At 46.0% G+C, this 21022-nt stretch overlaps 1 protein-coding gene across 1 annotated transcript; it reads right to left on the bottom strand.

The window, feature by feature from the left end:
* Nucleotides 1-1672: 1672 nt before the first annotated feature.
* Nucleotides 1673-21002, bottom strand: nup43 (nucleoporin 43). Its single transcript, XM_067984075.1, has 8 exons — nt 20849-21002; nt 19006-19128; nt 15652-15729; nt 15095-15257; nt 7702-7837; nt 6956-7107; nt 2912-3034; nt 1673-2062 (listed from the first exon to the last, which is right to left on the bottom strand). The coding sequence occupies exons 1-8, from the start codon at nt 20966-20968 to the stop codon at nt 1842-1844; spliced, it is 1116 nt and encodes a 371-aa protein (XP_067840176.1). The 5' UTR covers nt 20969-21002; the 3' UTR covers nt 1673-1841.
* Between the last annotated feature and the right edge of the window lie 20 nt (nt 21003-21022).

Below are 21022 nucleotides of genomic sequence, written 5' to 3'. Positions count from 1 at the left end.
GGCCCAATGGCCTGTATCTGTGCTGTAAATTCTATGAAACTGTTCATTTAATCTTCTGTTTTCTTGCCACACCCAAGGGATTGCATGGCTGGTTGGTGAGGCACGATGGGGATTGTGTCTAAGTTGCACCATGACTGTATGTGACAGGGGCCATGAACCAGAAGCTCGTCTCCCCTTCATTTTCATTTGTTTGTCAATGGACTCAATACCCCAGCAACCAACCTTCCAACTAAATTTGCATATGCCCTGCGCCTGTATAGCCTGATAACACATTGTCTCACCTGACACATGAAATATAACCATTTGGGTGAGAGATTGAAGGGTGACCAATGCAATTGTATACATCTGTCCACCCCCCCCCCCCCACAAACCCCACCATGAGAATCACTGCCTTTGGGGGGGGGGGGGGTATTGAGAATACAGAGGGGAAAAAATAATCTCAAGAGTTAAATTTATTTAAGAACATAGCAGATTACTTCCTCTTGAAGTGCAGTCACTGTTATATAGGCAAACATAGCAGCCAATGTGTTCAAGGTCCCACAAGCAGCAAATGATAAATGACCAGTTAATTCGTTTTTAGCAGTGTTGGCCTGGACACCGCCCAGAATGGCACCTCCAACAAAGCAATCCCTCAGTTACACCAAAGTCTCAGACTATTCCAATGCTCTCCTGGCCGACCTCTCCTCTTCTACCCTCCATAAATTTGAGCTCATCCAAAAGTCTGCTGCCTGTATGGTAACAAGCACCAAGTCCCATTCACCCCTGTGCTCGCTGACCTACATCGGCTCCCGGTCCAGTAATGCCTCGATTTTAAAATTCTTATCCTTGTGTTCAAATCCCTCCATTGCCTCATCCCCTCCAGCCCTACGACCCTCCGAGATCTCTGCGTTCCTCCAACTCTGGCCTGTTGCGCATTCCCGGCTTCCTTTTCCCCATCATTGGCGGCTGTGCCTTCAGCCATCTAGGCCCTAAGCTCTGGAACTCCCTCCCTCAACCTCTTTATCTCTCTCTCCTTCTTTAAGATGTTCCTTAAATCCCAGCACTTTAACCAAGCTTTTGGTCACCTGCTTTGGCTTGGTGTCAATTTTTTGTCTTAACGCTCCTTGGGACGTTTTACTACACTAAAGGTGCTAAATAAATGCAAGTTGTCGTTATAGATTATGTGCTCATGTCCTAGAATGGGGTTTGAACCTATGGTGTTCTGACACAAAGACAAGAGTGCTATCACCTCAGCCAAAGGCCCAATATGGATGGTTTACTGACCACTTGAATCAATGGTCAGAAAAATCCAGCAGTTCCAAATTTCCAATATGCGCCCTCATCAGGTGAGGCTTCCCGCCAGCAATGCAAAGATGAAAAACTACCTCTAAGTTCCAGCTGGAGATTGACAATGTGGGACCGCGGGGAGAAAAAACCCCCACCCAAATCAAGAGGTGTTTTTAGCTCGTAAAGGCCTTCAGCTTAGTGTCTCACAATTTGTAGGTTAGAGGCTCAGCTAATTGACACTCAGGCCAATGTTTTTCAGGTAACGAGGTAAACACAAACTAAACTTAATCGGAAAATACCATCATGGGTCAATAAGAATTTGCTTCCAAAGGATGCAGTCTTGAGTCCAACTCTAGGCACTTTGGTCTTTTGCACAATGTTTTAAATCAGATATAACCAAGGCATCTTTGTTAGTGGCACTTTATTTTATAAAAAAAGTTATCTAATTGTGCTTGCCACTGTGCTGCGCTCTTAGGCTGCCAACACAGGCAAGTTTTTTTTTTAAATGAGCAATGGTACATGTACAGGAATTTACATTTAAGGTGATCAAACTCTGCAGCAGGGTTTGTCTTCTCTCAGAGCTGCAGATTACTGGTAACGTAGATAGCTTCTGCATCCGTCCCACACACTAAATACTCCCCCACAACATCCAAACTATTCACCGACATGACATAATTCGGGAGCAGGCTGGTGATATCCACTCTTCCTTTTGTCGAATCCTTGGCGAGCCATGCACTGACCACTGATTGGTTCATGTTGGCTTGGGTAACTGCAAAATTCAACGAGAAGCTTCTACCTTAAAAAACAAAAGAAAAAGGGAAGTGATTCAAATAACATCATGTACTTATTATAATAAAAGCTTAACCTTCGATGCATTTGTTGCTCCAATTTAACATCCAATTTTCAGAACTACCAGTCTTGCGCTAGAGTCCAACAGCTAAGTGTCCCTATAGTTCTGTCCTCCCACTGCAGTCCAATTACAAAGTGTCCTTATAGTTCTGTGTTCTCACTACAGCTAACAGTTTGATCTGCTGTGAACTCAACACATTCTGTATATTGTCACACTGGCAAAAACACACATATTTGCATCCACAGGCAGCCTGTAATTCAGAAAGTGATTGTGAGATTCAGAGGCCTCAGGTTTATATTCAGATGGGGAGAGGACCAGAGCGGGCGAGCAAAAAAAGTTGGGGGGGGGGGTGGGGGGAGGGATGCTAGAGAGAAACAACAGTTAACCAGCCGTGCTACCCGCTTGTTCGATGAAAAGTTCGCTCTTTGCAGGTGTGAGAAAATTTTCCGAGGTGGGGATCGAAGCAAGGTGCCAAAGCACGTGATTGTGGCAGCTCCCACTCTACCTCTGGCCTCCCGACGCTGAGCTGGGAGGCTGAAGAGCACGAAACGTCATGAAGGAAGTTTTCCATAACCAACACACCCAAGGAATGAACTCATCTTTTCCCTTTTCAGCTGTTGACCCATCAGTATATTTCTACCATTTTCTGTTTATTTCCCCCCAGATTTGTTTCTTTTTAAAAAAAATCTTAGCTCCATTATATTTACTGAACTTGGTCAAATATGCTTGATCAAATATTCTATCCAATGCTACAAAGCCTCATCAGCAATTTTGAATCAGTGACTTGGTCCATACCTTGTTGAAGAAAGGAAGGAGTTTCAGGAGTTATAACAGAAGCATTCCATTGCCACAGAGACCCATCTTCGGAGCAGGTAAACACATGGTCAGGGTTGGAGGGGTGAAAATGAACTTCCCACACTGTCAATAAAGTACACAACACAAGTGAGAACCTCGCACTCTAGCCATTTAACCGTATACACTTACAACAAATGAAGCACAGCAGTGACAAACAGTTCCTAATTCAACACACATGGGGTGTTTGCTGTCCTATGTACAGTTCATTTGGGAACATAAGAACAGGAGGAGGCCATTCAGCCCCTCGAGCCTGTTCTGCCATTCAATGAGATCATGGCTGAACTGTATCCTAACTCCATCCACCTGCCTTGGTTCCATAAACCTTAATACCCTTGCCTAACAAGTTCCATACTTCTACCACCCTTTGCGTGATGAAGTGTTTCCTAACTTCTCTCCTGAATGGCCTGGCTCTGATTTTAAGGTTATGTCATCTTGTCCTAGACTCCCCCCACCATCAGAAAAGGTTTCTCCCTATCTACCCTATCAATTCCTTTCAAAATTCTAAATCAAATCCCCCGTTTAACCTTCTATATTCCAGGGAATACAATTTACGACATGCTCGACATTGATCTGGAAGAGGCATGTCGAGATTACAGCACAGAAGGAGGAGGCCAGTCAGCCCATTGCGGCAATGCCAGTGCTAGCTAGTCAACTGGACCTGTGAGATATTGCTCAAAGCCAGGAATGGGAAAGATGAGCTAGAGATGAGGCGAAATGGGAGAGAAAATTGTGACACAGGATGTGTCTGCCACATGCAAGACTTTAATGAGAGATAAAAGAGATACACATACGAGTTGACCTCCCTGGCGTTGAACACGGAGTGAAATTGACATGTAATCTTTGGGTGAAGTGGAGTTAACGGGGCAGGGATAATTGGACCAAGGTGCACAGGCGTAATTCAGGCCCCATTTTAAAGTCTGACATTCCGTCCTTTAAAAAAAATTATTTCCATTAATTCTTGTGTCTATTTAGGGAAGGAGGAGGCATTTCTATAGTGCCTTTCATAACCCCAGGAAGTCCCAAACCGCTTTACAAACAATGAATTACTTCTAAAGCGTAATCATTGTTGTAATGTGGGAAACGTGGCAGTCAGTTTGCACACAGCAAGGTCCCACAAACAGCAATGTGATAATGACCAGATAATCTGTTTAAGTGATGTTGGTTGAGGGATAAATAATGACCAGGACACTGGGGTGAACTCCCTTGCTCTTCTTCGAAACAGTCCAATTGAGGGCAGATGGGGCCTCGGTTTAACGTCTTATCCGAAAGATGGCCCCTCCAACAGTGCAGCACTCCCTCAGTACTGCACTGGAGTGTCAGCCGAGATTATGTGCTCAAGTCTCTGGAGTGGGATTTGAACCCACGACTTTCTGACTCAGAGGCAAGAGTGGTACCCACTGAGCCGTGGCTGACACTTTAAACTTGTCACATTGCAACTACTGTCCTGCCAGTGAGAGGAGAGGACCCAAGTACAGTGTGACAAGTTTACACAGGCAGTTTCTATTCTAAATGTAGAAATAGGAATTTATGTTGGTGACATAATTGAAAACACGTCAGGTTCCACATGTACGTTGACGACACCCAGCTCTACCTCACAACCACCTCACTCGACCGTTCCACTACCTCTGATTTGTCACGCTCCTATAACCAGTACTGGATGAGCAGTAATTTTCTCCAACTAAATATTGGGAAGATCGAAGCCATTATCTTTGGTCCCCGCCACAAACTCTGTTCCCTAGCCACCGTCTCCACCCCTCTCCCTGGCCACTGTCTGAGGCTGAACCAGACCGTTCGCAACTTTGGCGTCCTATTTGACCCTGAGATGAGCTTCCGACCCCATATCCGCTCCATCACCAAGACCACCTGCTTCCACCTCTAACATCGCCCGTCTCTGCCCCTGCCTCAGCTGATCTGCTGCTAAAACCCTCATCCATGCCTTTGTTACCTCTAGACTTGACTATTCCAATGCTCTCCTGGCTGGCCTCCCACCTCGAACCCTCCATAAACTTGAGCTCATCCAAAACTCTGCTGCCCGCATCCTAACTCGCACCAAATCCCGCTAACCCATCAACTCTGTGCTTGTTGACCTACATTGGCTCCCACGCCTCGATTTTAAAATTCTCATCCTTGTTTTCAAATCCCTGCGTGGCCTTGCCCTTCCCTATCTCTGTAACCTCCTCCAGCCCTACAACCCTCCGAGATCTCTGTTCTCCTCCAATTCTGGCCTCTTGCACATCCCCAATTGTAAATGGCTTCACTAAGATCTGGAATTACCTCCCTAAACCTCTTTACCTCACTCTCTTCCTTTAAGTCTATCCTTAAAACTTACCTCTGTGACCAAGCTTTTGGCCACTTGTCCTAATATCTCAAGTGGCTCCATGTCAAATTTTGTCTGATCAAACTCTTGTGAAGTGCCTTGGGGAATTTTACTACATTAAAGGCACTATATAAATGCAAGATGTTGTTGTTTATAATGTTGCGCAGACACAAGATTGTTAATATATTACTAATTGACCTCCTATAGCATTGCTCATGGAGAGCCAAGACTAGTGCAGTATTCAGGTTAAAGAGGGTTAGAGGGTGGGGGATAATTGAAATGGATCAAGAACGGGGGAGGGAGGAAGAGAGGAGGCAGATGGGAAGAGGGGAGAGGGAAGTGACAGGGAGAGTTAAGGATGACAAAAAGAACTGGGAGGTTAGCTCTGATCAAGTAAGTGATGGTCAGTGAGGATGGTGGCAGGGATGGGGGGTAGGGAGAAAAGTAAGGTGAGACGACTGGGCTCCTGTCACCAAAACGATGCTCAGTAGGTTGGGGTGGGGAGGGGGGCGCGCAAGGTTGTTCAGCTCAGTAGTTGTGGGCTCCGATCACTAAGTGATGTTCAGTGTGGTGAGGGACGAGGAAATGTGCTCAGGCAAGGTGTGTGGGCACTGATCAACAAAACGGGAGAGGGTGGGTTCCAATCACTTAAGTAATTCTCAGTGATGTAGATGGCTCCAAACATCTATGCCACTGCTCAGTGATGAGAGAGGGGAGGAATCAGTATATTTCTGCTCCATGCAGGGGAATGGCAAGGGTGGGATTGTGGACAATGGAAGGAATTCAGAGAGCAAAAGTGAAATGAGCTGAAATGAGCAGGCCAGTTCTTCAGGAGGTGATGAGAATATCAATCCCACTATAAGAGATGGGTCAATTTGTTGGATGGATTAGACCATGAATCAGTGAGATGGGTTTGAAGGGTGGTTCAGTCTTTCAGATCGCCTGGGAAATCGCATGGTTTCTTCAACGAGTCCCACATAAATTACAATGGCAGTAGGTCGGGGGCAAACAGCCCCCAGTAAAACCACTATTAAGCTGCACAAATTGCCATTAATAACTTACTGATGGTAAGTGTGTAAGTATTGCCACTGGTGTCTAAGTGTCATTCGTAAGTAAATAATGCTTCAAAACTGCTGTTTGTAAGTATGAAAATTACATTTAGGGCTGGGCAATAAATGCTGGCCTCGCCAGCAACGTCCACATCCCATGAACGAATAAAAACAACATAGAATTTACAGCACAGAAACAGGCCATTCGGCCCAACTGATCTATGCCGGTGTTTATGCTCCACATGAGCCTCCTCCCACCCTACTTCATCTCACCGTGTCAGCATATCCTTATATTCCTTTCTCCCTCATGTACTTATCAGCTTCTCCTTAAAGGCATCTATGCTATTCGCCTCAACTACTTCTTGTGATAGCAAGTTCTGCATTCCAACCACTGGCTGGGTAAAGAAGTTTCTCTTGAAAATAATTAAATGAAATGCAAATGAGTTGTATTTTACAGCCCGAGTGTCAATTCTGGATTATTTCCCTGACCGCCCCCCAACCCAGGAGTATGAAAAAGGACCGAAGGAAGTGACCTTTAAACCCACGGGTAACACGAGAATTGGCGCCGGAAACTCTCGGCAGTCAGAGGGCGGGAAAGATAACAAGAGACAAACTTACTTTCTGCAGAATGAGCATCCAGCAAAGAGACGGGCATGCTTCCCTGCCTGACATCCCAGATACACAACGTTCCATCCTGGCCACCTGTCGCTACTATGTGCTGCTGGTTCGGATGTCTGTCTACACAGTGCAGTGGCACCCGTTCACCTGTTCTGGAAATCAATGGACAGTGGCGTTAAAATAAAATCACAGAGAGCAAGTGCACGCTTCAAATAATATTAGTGCGATGGCAACTAATACTTCAGATGCTTATTAGTAAATAGCTCAAAACTATTGGGCTAAACTGATGTAGGTAAATTTTCTCAAGAGTGGTTGCGCCCTTCTCTCATCATCTACGGAAGCCATCTGACCTGTCCCCCACTCTTTGGAAGGTTACAGATGGACGTACTGATTTGAACAAGACAGGATGATAAATATTTTCAAAACATTAAGATCTAATCAGGATAATTTTTGTCTGATTACGCTGTGGGACATGTTCCCCATGTTAAAGACGCTGTATAAATTCAAGTTGTTGTTATTGTTATGAGATGATGAGAGAAACGGAGGCTTTTTTCATAAGATCAAAGAAGGTAATGAAGAATTGGAGGTATTCAAAATTATTGCAGTTATGGATTATTACCTGTATGATTGTAATTATCTGCAACCTCCTGTTGCATTGTTTTGCACCATCTATTGCAGGTTTTATACATATATTCCCTATATCTGGTATGACTGTAAAAAAAAAACACAGCGATTGCTGAACTTACAAAGAATATATCTGAGAAGGTACATTTCCTGGCTGTCTGAAGTCCCAGATTTTCAACTGTCCAATAGAATTGACTGTCAAAATCTCTGTAGTTCGCAGGAAGGTGACTGCATGGAGTGAACTGCTGTCAGCATTGTCTAGAAGAAGAGGTAATAAGATGAGGTTTCGAGGCCCCCTTTCAAACAAACAATCTTATACTAAACAGAAGATATGTTTGTTAGAGTCAATGCCACTTTTGTTCACCAGTACTGACTTGTGAGACAGCTATCTGTTGTTGGAAGCCTGCTTTCAATTTGCACACGTTCACCTTGCAAGATTAATTTGTGGCTTAGTGGGTAGCACTCTCGCCTCGAAGTCAGAAGGTTGTGGGCTCAAGTCCCACACCAGGGACTTGAGCACATAATCTAGGCTGACTCTCCAGTGCAGTACTGAGGGAGTGCTGCACTGTCGGAGGTGCTGTCTTTTGGATGAGACATTAAACCGAGGCCTCATCTGCCCTCTCAGGAGGACGTAAAAGACCCCATGGCATTATTCGAAGAGCAGCAGGGGAGTTCTCCCCAGTTTCATGGCCAATATCTATCCCTCAACCAATACACTGCTGTTTGTGGGAGCTTGCTCAGATTGGCTGCCGCGTTTCCTACATTATAACAGTGACTACACTTCAAAAATAGTCCAATGGCTGTAAAGCGGTTGGAGACGTCCCAAGTTGTGAAAGGTGCTATATAAATGCAAGTCTGTCTTTTTTTCACATTAGCATCAGTGGGGTGTTTGCACTGATAGTTTCTGATCTCTTACTGGGTCTTCCGAGTCGCTGACATTAGCAGATATGGCAGCTTTCCAATGGGGTTGTTGACTGTTACCTATGTTTCAGCAACCAGTGGTGCAAATATCTCTCACCAAAAACTATTCCAGCTTAATACCAAATTTTAAATAAATGCTTTCCCTGAACCTCTTCGACTCTCCACCTCTCTCCCTCCTCCTTTAAGAGGCTGCTTAAAAACGACCTCTGATCAAGCATGTGGTCATCTGTGCTAATGTCTCCTGCTTTGGCAGAGTCAATTTTTTTGTTTGATTATGCAGCTGTGAAGCACCTTGGGACGCTTTGCTACGTTAAAAGCACTATATAAATAAAAGTTGTTGTACATGTTCTTCGAAATTACTTCTAAAAAAAATTCCTATTTTCAGGCATGAGGCGATAAAGGAAGGTGAAACGAGCAACTGAGAAGGCCAATTCAATAGGGAGGGTGCAAAGTACCTCCCCATACAGGTGGTGTTCCATGAGGGAGGGGGAAAAGCAATTTACCCATCAAGTACCTTTGCCCTATAATATTTCCATTGATGAGATGGATGTCTGAGCAACCTGAAGAGAATATGAATTCTCCTTTCGTGCAAGTTTCTTTACGATACGATATAATTGCAATTAGTGACATGGCTGCAGGGTGACCAAGGCTGGGAGCTGAATATCCAAGGGTATTGAATATTGAGGAAGGACAGGCAAAAAGGAAAAGGTGGTGGGGTGGTGTTGTTAGTAACGGCGCTACCACCGTGCTAAATGGGATAGATTCAGAACAGATCTAGCAGCTCAAAACTGGGCATCCATGAGATGCTGTGGGCCATCAGCAGCAGCAGAATTGTATTCCAGCACAATCTGTAACCTCATGGCCCGGCATATTCCTCACTCTACCATTACCAACAAGCCCGGGGATCAACCCTGGTTCAACGAGGAGTGTAGAAGAGCATGCCAGGAGCAGCACCAGACGTACCTAAAAATGAGGTGCCAACCTGGTGAAGCTACAACTCAGGACTACATGCATGCTAAACAGCGGAAGCAACATGCAATAGACAGAGCTAAGTGATTCCACAACCAACGGATCAGACCAAAGCTCTGCAGTCCTGCCACATCCAGTCGTGAATGGTGGTGGACAATTAAACAACTAACGGGAGGAGGAGGCTCTATAAACATCCCCATCCTCAATGATGGCGGAGTCCAGCACGTGGGTGCAAAAGACAAGGCTGAAGCGTTTGCAACCATCTTCAGCCAGAAGTGCCGAGTGGATGATCCATCTCGGCCTCCTCCTGATATCCCCACCATCACAGAAGCCGGTCTTCAGCCAATTCGATTCACTCCATGTGATATCAAGAAACGGCTGAGTGCACTGGATACAGCAAAGGCTATGGGCCCCAACAACATCCCGGCTGTAGTGCTGAAGGTTTGTGCCCCAGAACTAGCTGCGCCTCTAGCCAACTATTCTAGTACAGCTACAACACCGGCATCTAACCGACAATGTGGAAAATTGCCCACGTATGTCCTGTCCACAAAAAGCAGGACAAATCCAATCCGGCCAATTACCGCCCCATCAGTCTACTCTCAATCATCAGCAAAGTGATGGAAGGTGTCGTCGACAGTGCTATCAAGCGGCACTTACTCACCAATAACCTGCTCACCGATGTTCAGTTTGGGTTCCGCCAAGACCACTCAGCTCCAGACCTCATTACAGCCTTGGTCCAAACGTGGACAAAAGAGCTGAATTCCAGAGGTGAGGTGAGAGTGACTGCCCTTGACATCAAGGCAGCATTTGACCGAGTGTGGCACCAAGGAGCCCTAGTAAAATTGAAGTCAATGGGAATCAGGGGGAAAACTCTCCAGTGGCTGGAGTCATACCTAGCAGAAAGGAAGATTATAGAAAGGTTTCAGCAAGGAAGGAGGCCATTCGGCCCATCGAGTCCGTGCCGGCTCTATGCAAGAGCAATCCAGCTAGTCCCACTCCCCGCCCTATCCCCGTAGCCCTGCAAATTTTTTCCTTACAAGTACTTATCCAGTTCCCTTTTGAAGGCCATGATTGAATCTGCCCCCTCGGGCAGTGCATTCCAGATCCTAACCACTCGCTGTGTAAAAAAGTTTTTCTTCATGTCACCTTTGGTTCTTCTGCCAATCACCTTAAATCTACATCCTCTGGTTCTTGACCCTTCCACCAATGGGAACAGTTTCTCTCTATCTACTGTGTCTAGACCCTCTATGATTTTGAATACCTCTATCAAATCTCCTCGCAACCATCTCTGTTCCAATGAGAACAACCCCAGCTTCTCCAGTCTATCCACGTAACTAAAGTCCCTCATTCCTGGAATCATTCTAGTAAATCTCTTCTGCACCCTCTCTAAGCCCTTCACATCTTTCCTAAAGTGCGGTGCCCAGAACTGGACACAATACTCCAGTTGTGGCCGAATCAGTGTTTTATAAAGGTTCAACATAACTTCCTTGCTTTTGTACTCTATGCCTCTATTTATAAAGGCCAGGATCCCGTATGCTTTTTTAACCACTTTCTCAACCTGCCCTGCCACCTTCAATGATTTGTGCACATAAACCCCCAGATTTCTGTGTTTCTGTACCCCTTTTAGAATTGTGCCCTCTAGTTTATATTGCCTCTCCTCGTTCTTCCTACCAAAATGTATCACTTTGCATTTTTCTGCGTTAAATTTCATCTGGGAGGTGCAAGAACTACTCTATAGTTCTTGCACCTCCCTGTAATTTCACTGCAAATTTGCTCCTCTATATCCTTCCCACTAGTTGGTGGCCTATAGAATACACCCAGTAATGTAATGGCACCTCTTTTATTTCTTAACTCTAACCAAATAGATTCTGCCCTTGACCCCTCTAGGACATCCTCTCTCTCCAGCAAGGTCAGTGATGGTCGTGGTTGTTGGAGGCCAATCATCTCAGCCCCAGGACACTGCTGCAGGAGTTCCTCAGGGCAGTGTCCTAGGCCCAACCATCTTCAGTTGCTTCATCAATGACCTTCCCTCCATCATAAGGTCAGAAATGGGGATGTTCGCTGATGATTGCACAGTGTTCAGTTCCATTCGCAACCCCTCAAATAATGAAGCAGTCCGAGCCCGCATGCAGCAAGACCTGGACAACATCCAGGCTTGGGCTGATAAGTGGCAAGGCAAGTAACATTTGCGCCAGACAAGTGCCAGGCAATGACCATCTCCAGCAAGAGAGAGTCTAACCCTTGATATTCAACGGCATTACCATCGCCGAATCTCCTACCATCAACATGCTGGGGGTCACCACTGACCAGAAATTTAACTGGACTAGCCATATAAATACTGTGGCTACAAGAGCAGGTCAGAGGCGAGTGACTCACCTCCTGATGCCCAAAGCCTTTCCACCATCTAAAAGGCACAAGTCAGGAGTGTGATGGAATACTCTCCTCTTGCCTGGATGACTGCAGCTCCAACAACACTCAAGAAGCTCGACACCATCCAGGACAAAGCAGCCCGCTTGATTGGCACCCCATCCACCACCCTAAACATTCACTCCCTTCACCACCGATGCATAATGGCTGCAGTATGTACCATCCACAGGATGCACTGCAGCAACTCGCCAAGGCTTCTTCGACAGCACCTCCTAAACCCGCGACCTCTACCACCTAGAAGGACAAGAGCAGCTGGTACATGGGAACAACACCACCTGCACGTTCCCCTCCAAGTCACACACCATCCCGACTTGGAAACATATCGCCGTTCCTTCATCGTCGCTGGGTCAAAATCCTGGAACTCCCTTCCTAACAGCACTGTGGTAGAACCTTCACCACATGGACTGCAACGGTTCAAGGCAGCGGCTCACCACCACCTTTTCAAGGGCAATTAGGGATGGGCAATAAATGTTGGCCTCGCCAGCGAAGCCCACATCCCATGTACGAAATTAAAAAAAGGACGAAATCAGAGCAATAGTGAGAAAGGAAATTGCTTCAGAAAATCAAGATGTAGAATCAGTCTGTGTGGAGTTAAGAAGCACCAAGTGGCAGAAAACACTGGTGGGAGTTGTCTATAGGCCTCCAAACAGTAGTGGTAATGTAGGGGACAGCATCAAACAGGAAATTAGAGATGCATGTAACAAGGGTATTACAGTAATCATGGGTGGCTTTAATTTACATATAGACTGGCCAAACCAAATTAGCAATAATACTGTGGAGGATGAATTCCTGGAGTGTGTACGAGATGGCTTTTTATACCAGTACATTGAGGAGCCAAAAAGGGAACAGGCTATCCTAGATTGGGTATTGTGCAATGAGAAGGGGTTAATTAATAATCTTGTTGTGTAGGGTCCTTTAGGGAAACTAGGGTCCTAAATCTAAACAAAGTAAACTACGAAGGTATGAGGAGTGAGTTGGCTAATGATAGAATGGGAAGCTTCATTAAAAGGCATGATGGAGGATAGGCAATGGCTAACATTTAAGGAACGAATACATGAATTGAAACAATTATACATTCCTTTCTGGTGCAAAAACACAAAAGGAAAAGCAGCCCAACTGTGGCTAACAAAAGAAATTAAGGATAGTATTAGATCCAAAGAGGAGTCATATAAAGTTGCCAGAAAAAATAGCAAGCCTGAGGATTGGGAACAGTTTAGAATTCAGCAAAAAAGGACCAAGAGATTGATTAAGAGGGGAAAAATAGAGTATGAGTAAACTTGCAAGAAACATAAAAGCAGACTGAAAAAGCTTCTACAAGTATGTAAAAAGAAAAGGATTAGTGAAGACAAATGTAGATCCCTTAACAGTCAGAAATGGGAGTAATTATAACGGGGAACAGGGAAATGGCAGAGCAATTAAACAAATACTTTGGTTCTGTCTTCACGGAAGAGGACACAAATAACTTCCCAGAAATGCTAGGGAACCAAGGGACTAATGAGAAGTAGGAATTAAAGGAAATTAATATTAATAAAAAAAGTGCTGGAGAAATTAATGGGATTGAAAGCCGATAAATCCCCAGAGCCTGATAATCTGCATCCCAGAGCATTAAAAGAGGTAGCCATGGAAATAGTGGATGCATTGGTTATCATCTTGAAAAATTCTATAGATTATGATGGAACAGTTCCTGCAGATTGGAGGGTGGCAAATATAATCCCACTATTTAAAAAAGGAGGGAGAGAAAACAGGGAACTACAGACCGGTTAGCCTAACATCAGAAGTAGGGAAAATGCTAGAGTCTATTATAAAGGATGTGATAACAGGACACTTAGAAAATATCAATGGGATTAGACAAAGTCAACATGGATTTATGAAAGGGAAATCGTGTTTGACAAATCTACTGGAGTTTTTTGAGGATGTAACTGGTAGAATAGATAAGGGAGAACCAGTGGATGTGGTGTATTTAGATTTTCAGAAGGCCTTTGATAAAGTCCCACATAAGAGGTTAGTGTGCAAAATTAAAGCACGTGGGAATGGTGGTAATATATTGGCATGGATTGAAAATTGGTTAACAGATAGGAAACAGAGAGTAGGAATAAATGGGTCTTTATCAGGGTGGCAGGCGGTGATTAGTGGGGTACCGCAGGGATCAGTGCTTGGACCCCAGCTGTTCGCAATATATATCAATGATTTGGATGAGGGAACCAAATGTAATATTTCCAAGTTTGTTGATGACACAAAACTAGGTGGGATTGTGAGTTGTGAGGAGGATGCAAAGAGACTTCAAGGCAATTTAGACAAGCTGAGTGAGTGGGCAAATACATGGCAGATGCAGTATAATGTCGATAAACGTGAAGTTATCCACTACGGAAGGAAAATCGGAAAGGCAGAGTATTATTTAAATGGTGATAGATTGGGGAACGTTGATGTACAAAGGGACCTGGGTGTCCTTGTACACCAGTCACTGAAAGCAAACATGCAGGTGCAGCAAGCAGTTAGGAAGGCAAATGGTATGTTAGCCTTCATTGCAAGAGGATTTGAGTACAGCAGCAAGGATGTCTTACTGCAGTTATTCAGGGTCTTGGTGAGACCACACCTGGAGTAGTGAGCGCAGTTTTGGTCTCCTTACTTAAAGGATATACTTGTCATAGAGGGAGTGCAGCGAAGGTGCACAAGACTGATTCCTGGGATGGCAGGACTGTTTTATGAGGAGAGATTGGGTCGACTAGGCCTGTATTCACTCAAGTTTAGAAGAATGAGAGGGGATCTCATTGAAACATATAAAATTCTGACAGGGCTAGACAGACTGGATGCAGGGAGGATGTTTCCCCTGGCTGGGGGGGGTCCAGAATGAGGGGTCACAGTCTCAGGGGTAGGACATTTAGGGCTGAAATGAGGAGAAATTTCTTCACTCAGAGGGTGGTGAACTGTGGAATTCTCTACCACAGAAGGCTGTGGAGGCTAAATCACTGAATATATTTAAGCAGGAGATGGATAGATTTCTAGTCACAGAAGGCATCAAGGGGTATGGGGAGAGAGCAGGGGCATGGGGAGAGAGCGGGAATATGGTATTGAGATAGAGGATCAGCCATGATCATATTGAAAGGTAGAGCATGTTCGAAGGGCCGAATGGCCTACTCCTGCTCCTATTTTCTACGTTACTATGTTTCTTCATCAAGCGTGGCTAGGTTTTACACCCACCTATGGTCCGCACCGGTGCCTTTTGGTCAGCCTGGAAATGGTTGATCCGGCCATCTTCTCCGACAGTGACGATCTCGGGGCCATTGCAGACCAGGCTGGTGCAGGGAGCACTGTCGCAGGAATGGTAGTGGGCACGGTCCCAACGTTGGTGGACAGAGAGTGTCTGCGGGGAAAACACAACCTGGGCACTTAGTTGAGTGCGTAAGAACCGAGGCAAGCCATTAACACCAGGTTGCATTAAAAAAATTACGTCTGTGTATGGGAGGGCCAGTGAAACCATGAGCTTCGTTTTAAAGAACAAACTGTGCCCATTTCCAAACTGTCATGGAAAGGCTCCTTTTTACTTCAGCAATCAAACTTAATCTACAAAATGTCAAATAACATCAATGCAGAGTCTTTATGTTGAAATACAGAACAGGAGAACACTGAACAAAGAGCAGTCCCCTTAGACTTTCCTTCCGATTTAAGTTGCCAAACTTTTTGGATATTACTGCAAAAAAGTTTCAAGATGAGCCGAATGGCCTCCTTCTGTGCTGTACGATATTTAATGTCATTACCTGGCTGTTCTGATGATGACGGAATATAGTGACGCTCCCTGTAGAAGAAGCGGTGATAATCCTCTCTGGATCCAGAAACTATAAAAGTAAGCCATAGTTATTTCTATAACAGTGTTTTTAAAAAAGAGCAAAATGAAGATCTCTACAACAATGGGACGGATTTTGCGGTAAAAATAACGGCGAGGCTAACAGCACTCTCAGTTATTTATGTGCAAATCACACAGTAACTTCCGGGGTCCGCACATGCGCAGTTAAACCTGGAAATCCGGAAATTGCTGTCCGAGATGCCCTGCTCCTCCAAAAGCTGCGTGGAAATGGAATCTCGCCATCTGGCTCTCCTGAACGGCATGAAGTTCCTGTACTGATGCTGTAGATACGGACTAAACTCACCACAAAAAGTTAGGGCTTGTCCATTCCAGTGTAAGTACCCTTTTAACGGCGTGGTAAGTCTTAATTAATGCCAAACAACCTCTCTGGTACTGAAAATTAACTTTTACAAGTGTGGAGTCTCATTCCTTCAGCTTGTAATTATTGTTGGAATGTAAATGTAAATAAAAATTTCCATCTCTTAATCCAATCTTTCTTTCCCTCTCTATTTCGCTTTCGGTACCTGATTTGACATTAAATTCACTATTCCAACTGACACTTCCTGGTTCAGACTCTGCACTGCTCATTAACAGTTCTTCAATCTGATTGGTTAAGGAGATACACACAGCTGCTTGCCCTGTTCACACAAGTCCCAGATGCCCTGTGGGGGGCGAAGTGCTGTTTGGATAATTGGCTGACTGAAGCTTGCTGTGAAAAACCCCATAGAAAGACTCTGGGCAAGTGCAAGTCTAACGAATGGCTGGCACCGTTCGTTCGCCGCCCACAGCAAAATGGCCCATTATCTTTCATTGTGATTTTCAACACCAGAAAGGAGAAGGAAACCCAGAGCCTGGTTCACTGCAGCAAAGTCAAAGTGAACCAGCCATTTTGCCCCACAAGTCAACATGTCCACTAACGATAGCCATTCCTAGAACTGGGCAATCCAGAAACTTAGGGGCTTCATACACAGCATCTCGGGTCTCAAGTACAATCCCCACCAATTACAGTCCACGTGAGAGGCCCTAATGGCGCTAACTGTTTGCTAGTACCCTGGGAGTCAATTACAAAGGCGTTGCTTAGAACATATGAAGCACATTGGCTATTTCGGGCAGTTCTTTGCATCTCGTTAACCCCCTATACAGTGTTTACCATCGGGTGACGTTCAGTTTTTATCCCCGACTCCAAATTCTGCCGCATGCATCTCTCCCTATGATTCTGCCAGCAGGTTCGTGCTTCCTGTTAGTGCTTCTCTGTGTCAGTACAGGTGCTTCATTGACCAGCAGAGCAGGAATCGCAGCAGTGGCAGGCACCGCTTATAGCGTAAGGTAATCCTGCGTGCAATATTGTCCACTAAAAGTATATACAAAGCCCACCTGTAACATGGCCGCGAAAGGTCTTTGTTCTGGGGCAGAGGCAGCGGTGGTGAGAACAGCCCCAGAATGGGCTGTGAAGCCTCAAGTGCAACATGCGAGACAAAGTAGCCCAGTGGTTGAACTAAAGGAGTTGAGAAAGGCCCCAGGAATTGAGGCAGTGCACAAAGGGCAGGCCCGACCCACGGAGCAGTGGTGGCCTAGAACAGGCCCAGGGCACGGCTAGATGCTATGGCCACTGGTGGAGGGAGGTGAATTTTTCTTATAACACCCACAAACACACCCGGAGGAGACTCACTGAGACGAAGTAAGAGTCCAAGTTGGCAGAAATTTGCTCACAGTAATCCAGTGGCCAAAATGATGTAATTACAAAATTGTGAAAAGTTTACATAGACTCTTTCCATTATAAATCAACATAGGAATTTATAATTGACAACAGTGTAACAAAAGGAATCAGGAGTTATGTAGACAGGAGGTATATGCAGACACACATATAGCACACAAACAAAACCCAAGACAGTAACGCGCATAATCCTGGGGCCCTTTGCTTTGAATCGCTATAGAAATTGTAGCCAGATGCCAGGGAACTGCCAATGTTCCTGCATTTTAAATAGGCACCGGGTTCAGTAATCACAGTTTTTAATTGTTAATCTACCATGTCCTGCTGCTTTACTGCTGTTCACATCCCCTGATGGGTGATTCTAACTGCTGGAATTCAAAGGGCTGATCTACTTTTGACTGAGGACTGTTAAGCAACTCAATTTTAGCAATGACCTGTCCCAGATTGATCATAGAGCTTGCTATAGGGATCAAACTATTTCCTATCGATATTGGGAATTTGATGGCCAATTTTGAAAATTTAAGGACCTTTAAAGTCAGGTTTTTAAAATCGGCAATAGAAACTTGAGTTTTCTGGGTATTTTTCACAAACTTTCCGGGAAAGAAAAATCAGCTACACATTTAAATAGCACCTGAAAATGAATTCCACAAATCTGGAAGTGCTCGTGTGGGGGCCAGCCAACAGAAAAAATTACCATCAACTGCTGTTTTATGGTTAACGGCCCAGCTGGTTCACCAAAGCCCTTCAGAAAAGGGAATCTGCCACCTCTTCCTGATGTGACCTGCACGTCCAGTCCACATTATATGAATGACTCACGATGCCTTCTGAGGTGACGCTGCTCGCCCGCATCCCAAGAACAAGTTTAATGAAAATAAATATTCTGCCTTAAGAAGCCTTACTTGAGCAGGCTGGGTTGCAGATCTCTTGATGTGCCCGTTCATTATGGGTGAGCTGTAAGTTGTGGGCGCAGCCTTGCTTGTTTGGGGAGGGTGAAGAGAGGAGCATGGTCTAAAATGATAGTAAAATTTATTTTGAGGCTGCATATAGCGACACCACTATTCCCGGCCTGAATGGAGATGGTTGGGTAATTCTCCCGTCAGTCACACTTGAAGACTGCACTGTTGTAAGTGACTGGGATTGATTTTATGCATATAATTTGTATTATGTAACTATCCTCCACTCACTGCGTTTTGCTGGAGAAATAATCCTGCTGTTCTCGGGAGACTGTTTGCTGATCAGAGACTCTGTTTGCTGTAGATTCAGTCAAGAGTTCGGAGACTGTTTGATGTAGTAATACTCTTTACTGTAGTTTACGATGAGTAAATTAAAACCACAAGTTCCACCCCACCTCCAACTCATTGGCTGACACAGTGGTGTCAATAGACACTTATTTTAATTCTACACGAACACAATTCCTATGATAATTCAACACAAGAGTATACTGTATAGCATGCAACACAAACCCTATTACATGCATATTATTGCTGAGGTGTTCCAAATGGAGTTCGGTGTTGGGGTGAGGGGTCTTATTCAAACTTGACCATTCCTCTGCAGTACCTGTAGGTCCATGACATCACCATCGTGTCCTATTGCACATACGAACTGAGGATCCTCCACGTACTGTTCATCTGTTTCAGTGCTTCCGGTGTCATATATCGCCCAAAGGCATACCCTGTTCTGCTGCATGGGACAATACAAGACAAAAAAAACGTTCGTTACCGAGGCTTCAAAAAATAAAACGTGTTTCAATTCCAGCCCTCCACAAATTTTGAGTGAGTTACTTAATCTGGATTGTGAGATGGAACTGAAGGACACGACTATAAATTTAATAACCCTTTAGTGAGAGTCAAGAAATTAGTAAAATAGCACAGAATAGTGGATCATAGAATCGTACAGCACGGAAGGAGGCCATTCAGCTCATTGTGCCTGCTCTTTGAAAGAGATATTAAATTAGTTCCACTCCCCTGCAAATTTTTCCATTTCAAGTATTCATCCAATTCCCTTTTGAAAGTCACTATTGAATCTGCTTCCACCGCCCTTTCAGGCAGTGCATTCCAGATCATAACAACTTGCTGCCTAAAGAGATTTCTCCTCATCGCCTCTCTGTTTTTTTTTTTGCCAATTATCCTAAATCTGTGTCCTCTGGTTACCGACCCTCCTTCCACTGGAAACAGTACTCTATCCAAACCCCTCATAATTTTGAGCAACTCTTAAATCTCCGCATAACCTTCTTTGCTCGAGAACAATCCCAGTCTCTCCATAAAGCTGTATTCCCTCGTCACTAGTACCATTCTAGTAAATCTCTTCTGCACCCTCTTTAAGGCTTGACATCCTTCCTAAAGTGTGGTGCCCAGAATTGGACACAATACTCCAACTGAGGCCTAACCAGTGATATATAAGTGTTTAGCGTAACTTCCTTGTTTTTGTACTCTATGCCTCTAATTATAAACCCGAGGATCCCGTACGCTTTTTTTAAAACCAGGTCCAACTCCACCCCCAAGGTTCCATTCCCCCCGCCCCACTCATCCGGTCCCCAGGTCCGTTAATCCCCTTGTCTGCTCCCGCCGGTCCGTTCACCTCCCCCTTCTTCCCCCACCCCGGTCCGTTCTCCTCCCCCGCACCGTCCTCCCCTGCACCCCCTCTCTTCCCCCTGGTCCGTTCTCCCCCTCCACCCGCCCCCTTCTCTCTCTCCCTCCCCCCGCCCTTGCCCTCCCTCTCCCTCCCCCCGCCCTCCCCTTTGTCCTCCCCTCCGTCCTTCCCCCCCCCTCCCCTTTGTCCTCCCCCCCTCCCCTCCGTCCTCCCCCCTCCCCCCCCCTCCCCTCCGTCCTCCCCCCCTCCCCTCCCCTCCGTCCTCCCCCCTCCCCCCCCCTCCCCTCCGTCCTCCCCCCTCCCCTCCCCTCCCCTCCGTCCTCCCCTCCCCTCCATCCTCCCCCCCCTCCGTCCTCCCCTCCGTCCTCCCCTGCACCCCTTCTCTTCCCCCCCTCCACCCGCCCCCCTTCTCTCTCTCTCTTCCCTCCACCCGCCCCCTTCTCTCTCTTCCCACCCCCCACCCGCACTCTCCCTCTCCCTTCCCCTCCACCCGCCCTCTCCCCACCCCTTCTTCCTCTCTCTCCCCCCCCCCCCTTCCCCTCTATTCCCAATCCTCCAGCTCTCTCTTCCCCAGGTCTATTTCCCCCTCTCTTCCCCTTGGACCCCCTCTCCCCCCAAGAAATTCCCAACCTCCTTCTCCCCCCAGAGATACATTCCCTTCTCTCTCCCTTCCCTCAGGTCCACTGCCCCCTTCCCTCTGCCGGCGGTGCTGTGCGCTCTCCCCCCCTCACTCACTCACACCCACACCCGCCTCCGGCCCGGCCACCTTGTTACTAAGAGACCGGGCGGCCGCCGCTGGGGGTGTATTCACCTCAGCATCCCACGATCCGGTGGCGAACAGTTCGGGCCGCTGCAGGCTGGGGCCGGACACGGGCTGCCAGCGCGTCCGGCTAATTTTTTGGGAGATAAAATTGGCGCAAATGCCCTCCATGACAGTGGGGAATGCCGGGTACACATGACGTCAAGGTCGCCAACTTCCGGGTGA

Source organism: Heptranchias perlo, chromosome 5, assembly GCF_035084215.1.
Source record: "Heptranchias perlo isolate sHepPer1 chromosome 5, sHepPer1.hap1, whole genome shotgun sequence".
Lineage (NCBI taxonomy): Eukaryota > Metazoa > Chordata > Chondrichthyes > Hexanchiformes > Hexanchidae > Heptranchias > Heptranchias perlo.
The sequence above is the reverse complement of the archived record's forward strand: the minus strand, read 5'-3'. Positions and strand labels throughout refer to the sequence as shown.

Excerpts from the sequence above, each read along its gene's own strand:
- nup43 (XM_067984075.1), bottom strand. The coding sequence starts at position 20,968 with ATGGAGGGCATTTGCGCCAATTTTATCTCCCAAAAAATTAGCCGGACG. Across the intron at positions 7,838-15,094 it reads GGCACCGGTGCGGACCATAG|ACAATGCTGACAGCAGTTCA; the intron begins GTGGGTGTAAAA and ends CTCTTCTTCTAG. Across the intron at positions 7,108-7,701 it reads CCTTCTCAGATATATTCTTT|AACAGGTGAACGGGTGCCAC; the intron begins GTAAGTTCAGCA and ends ATTGATTTCCAG.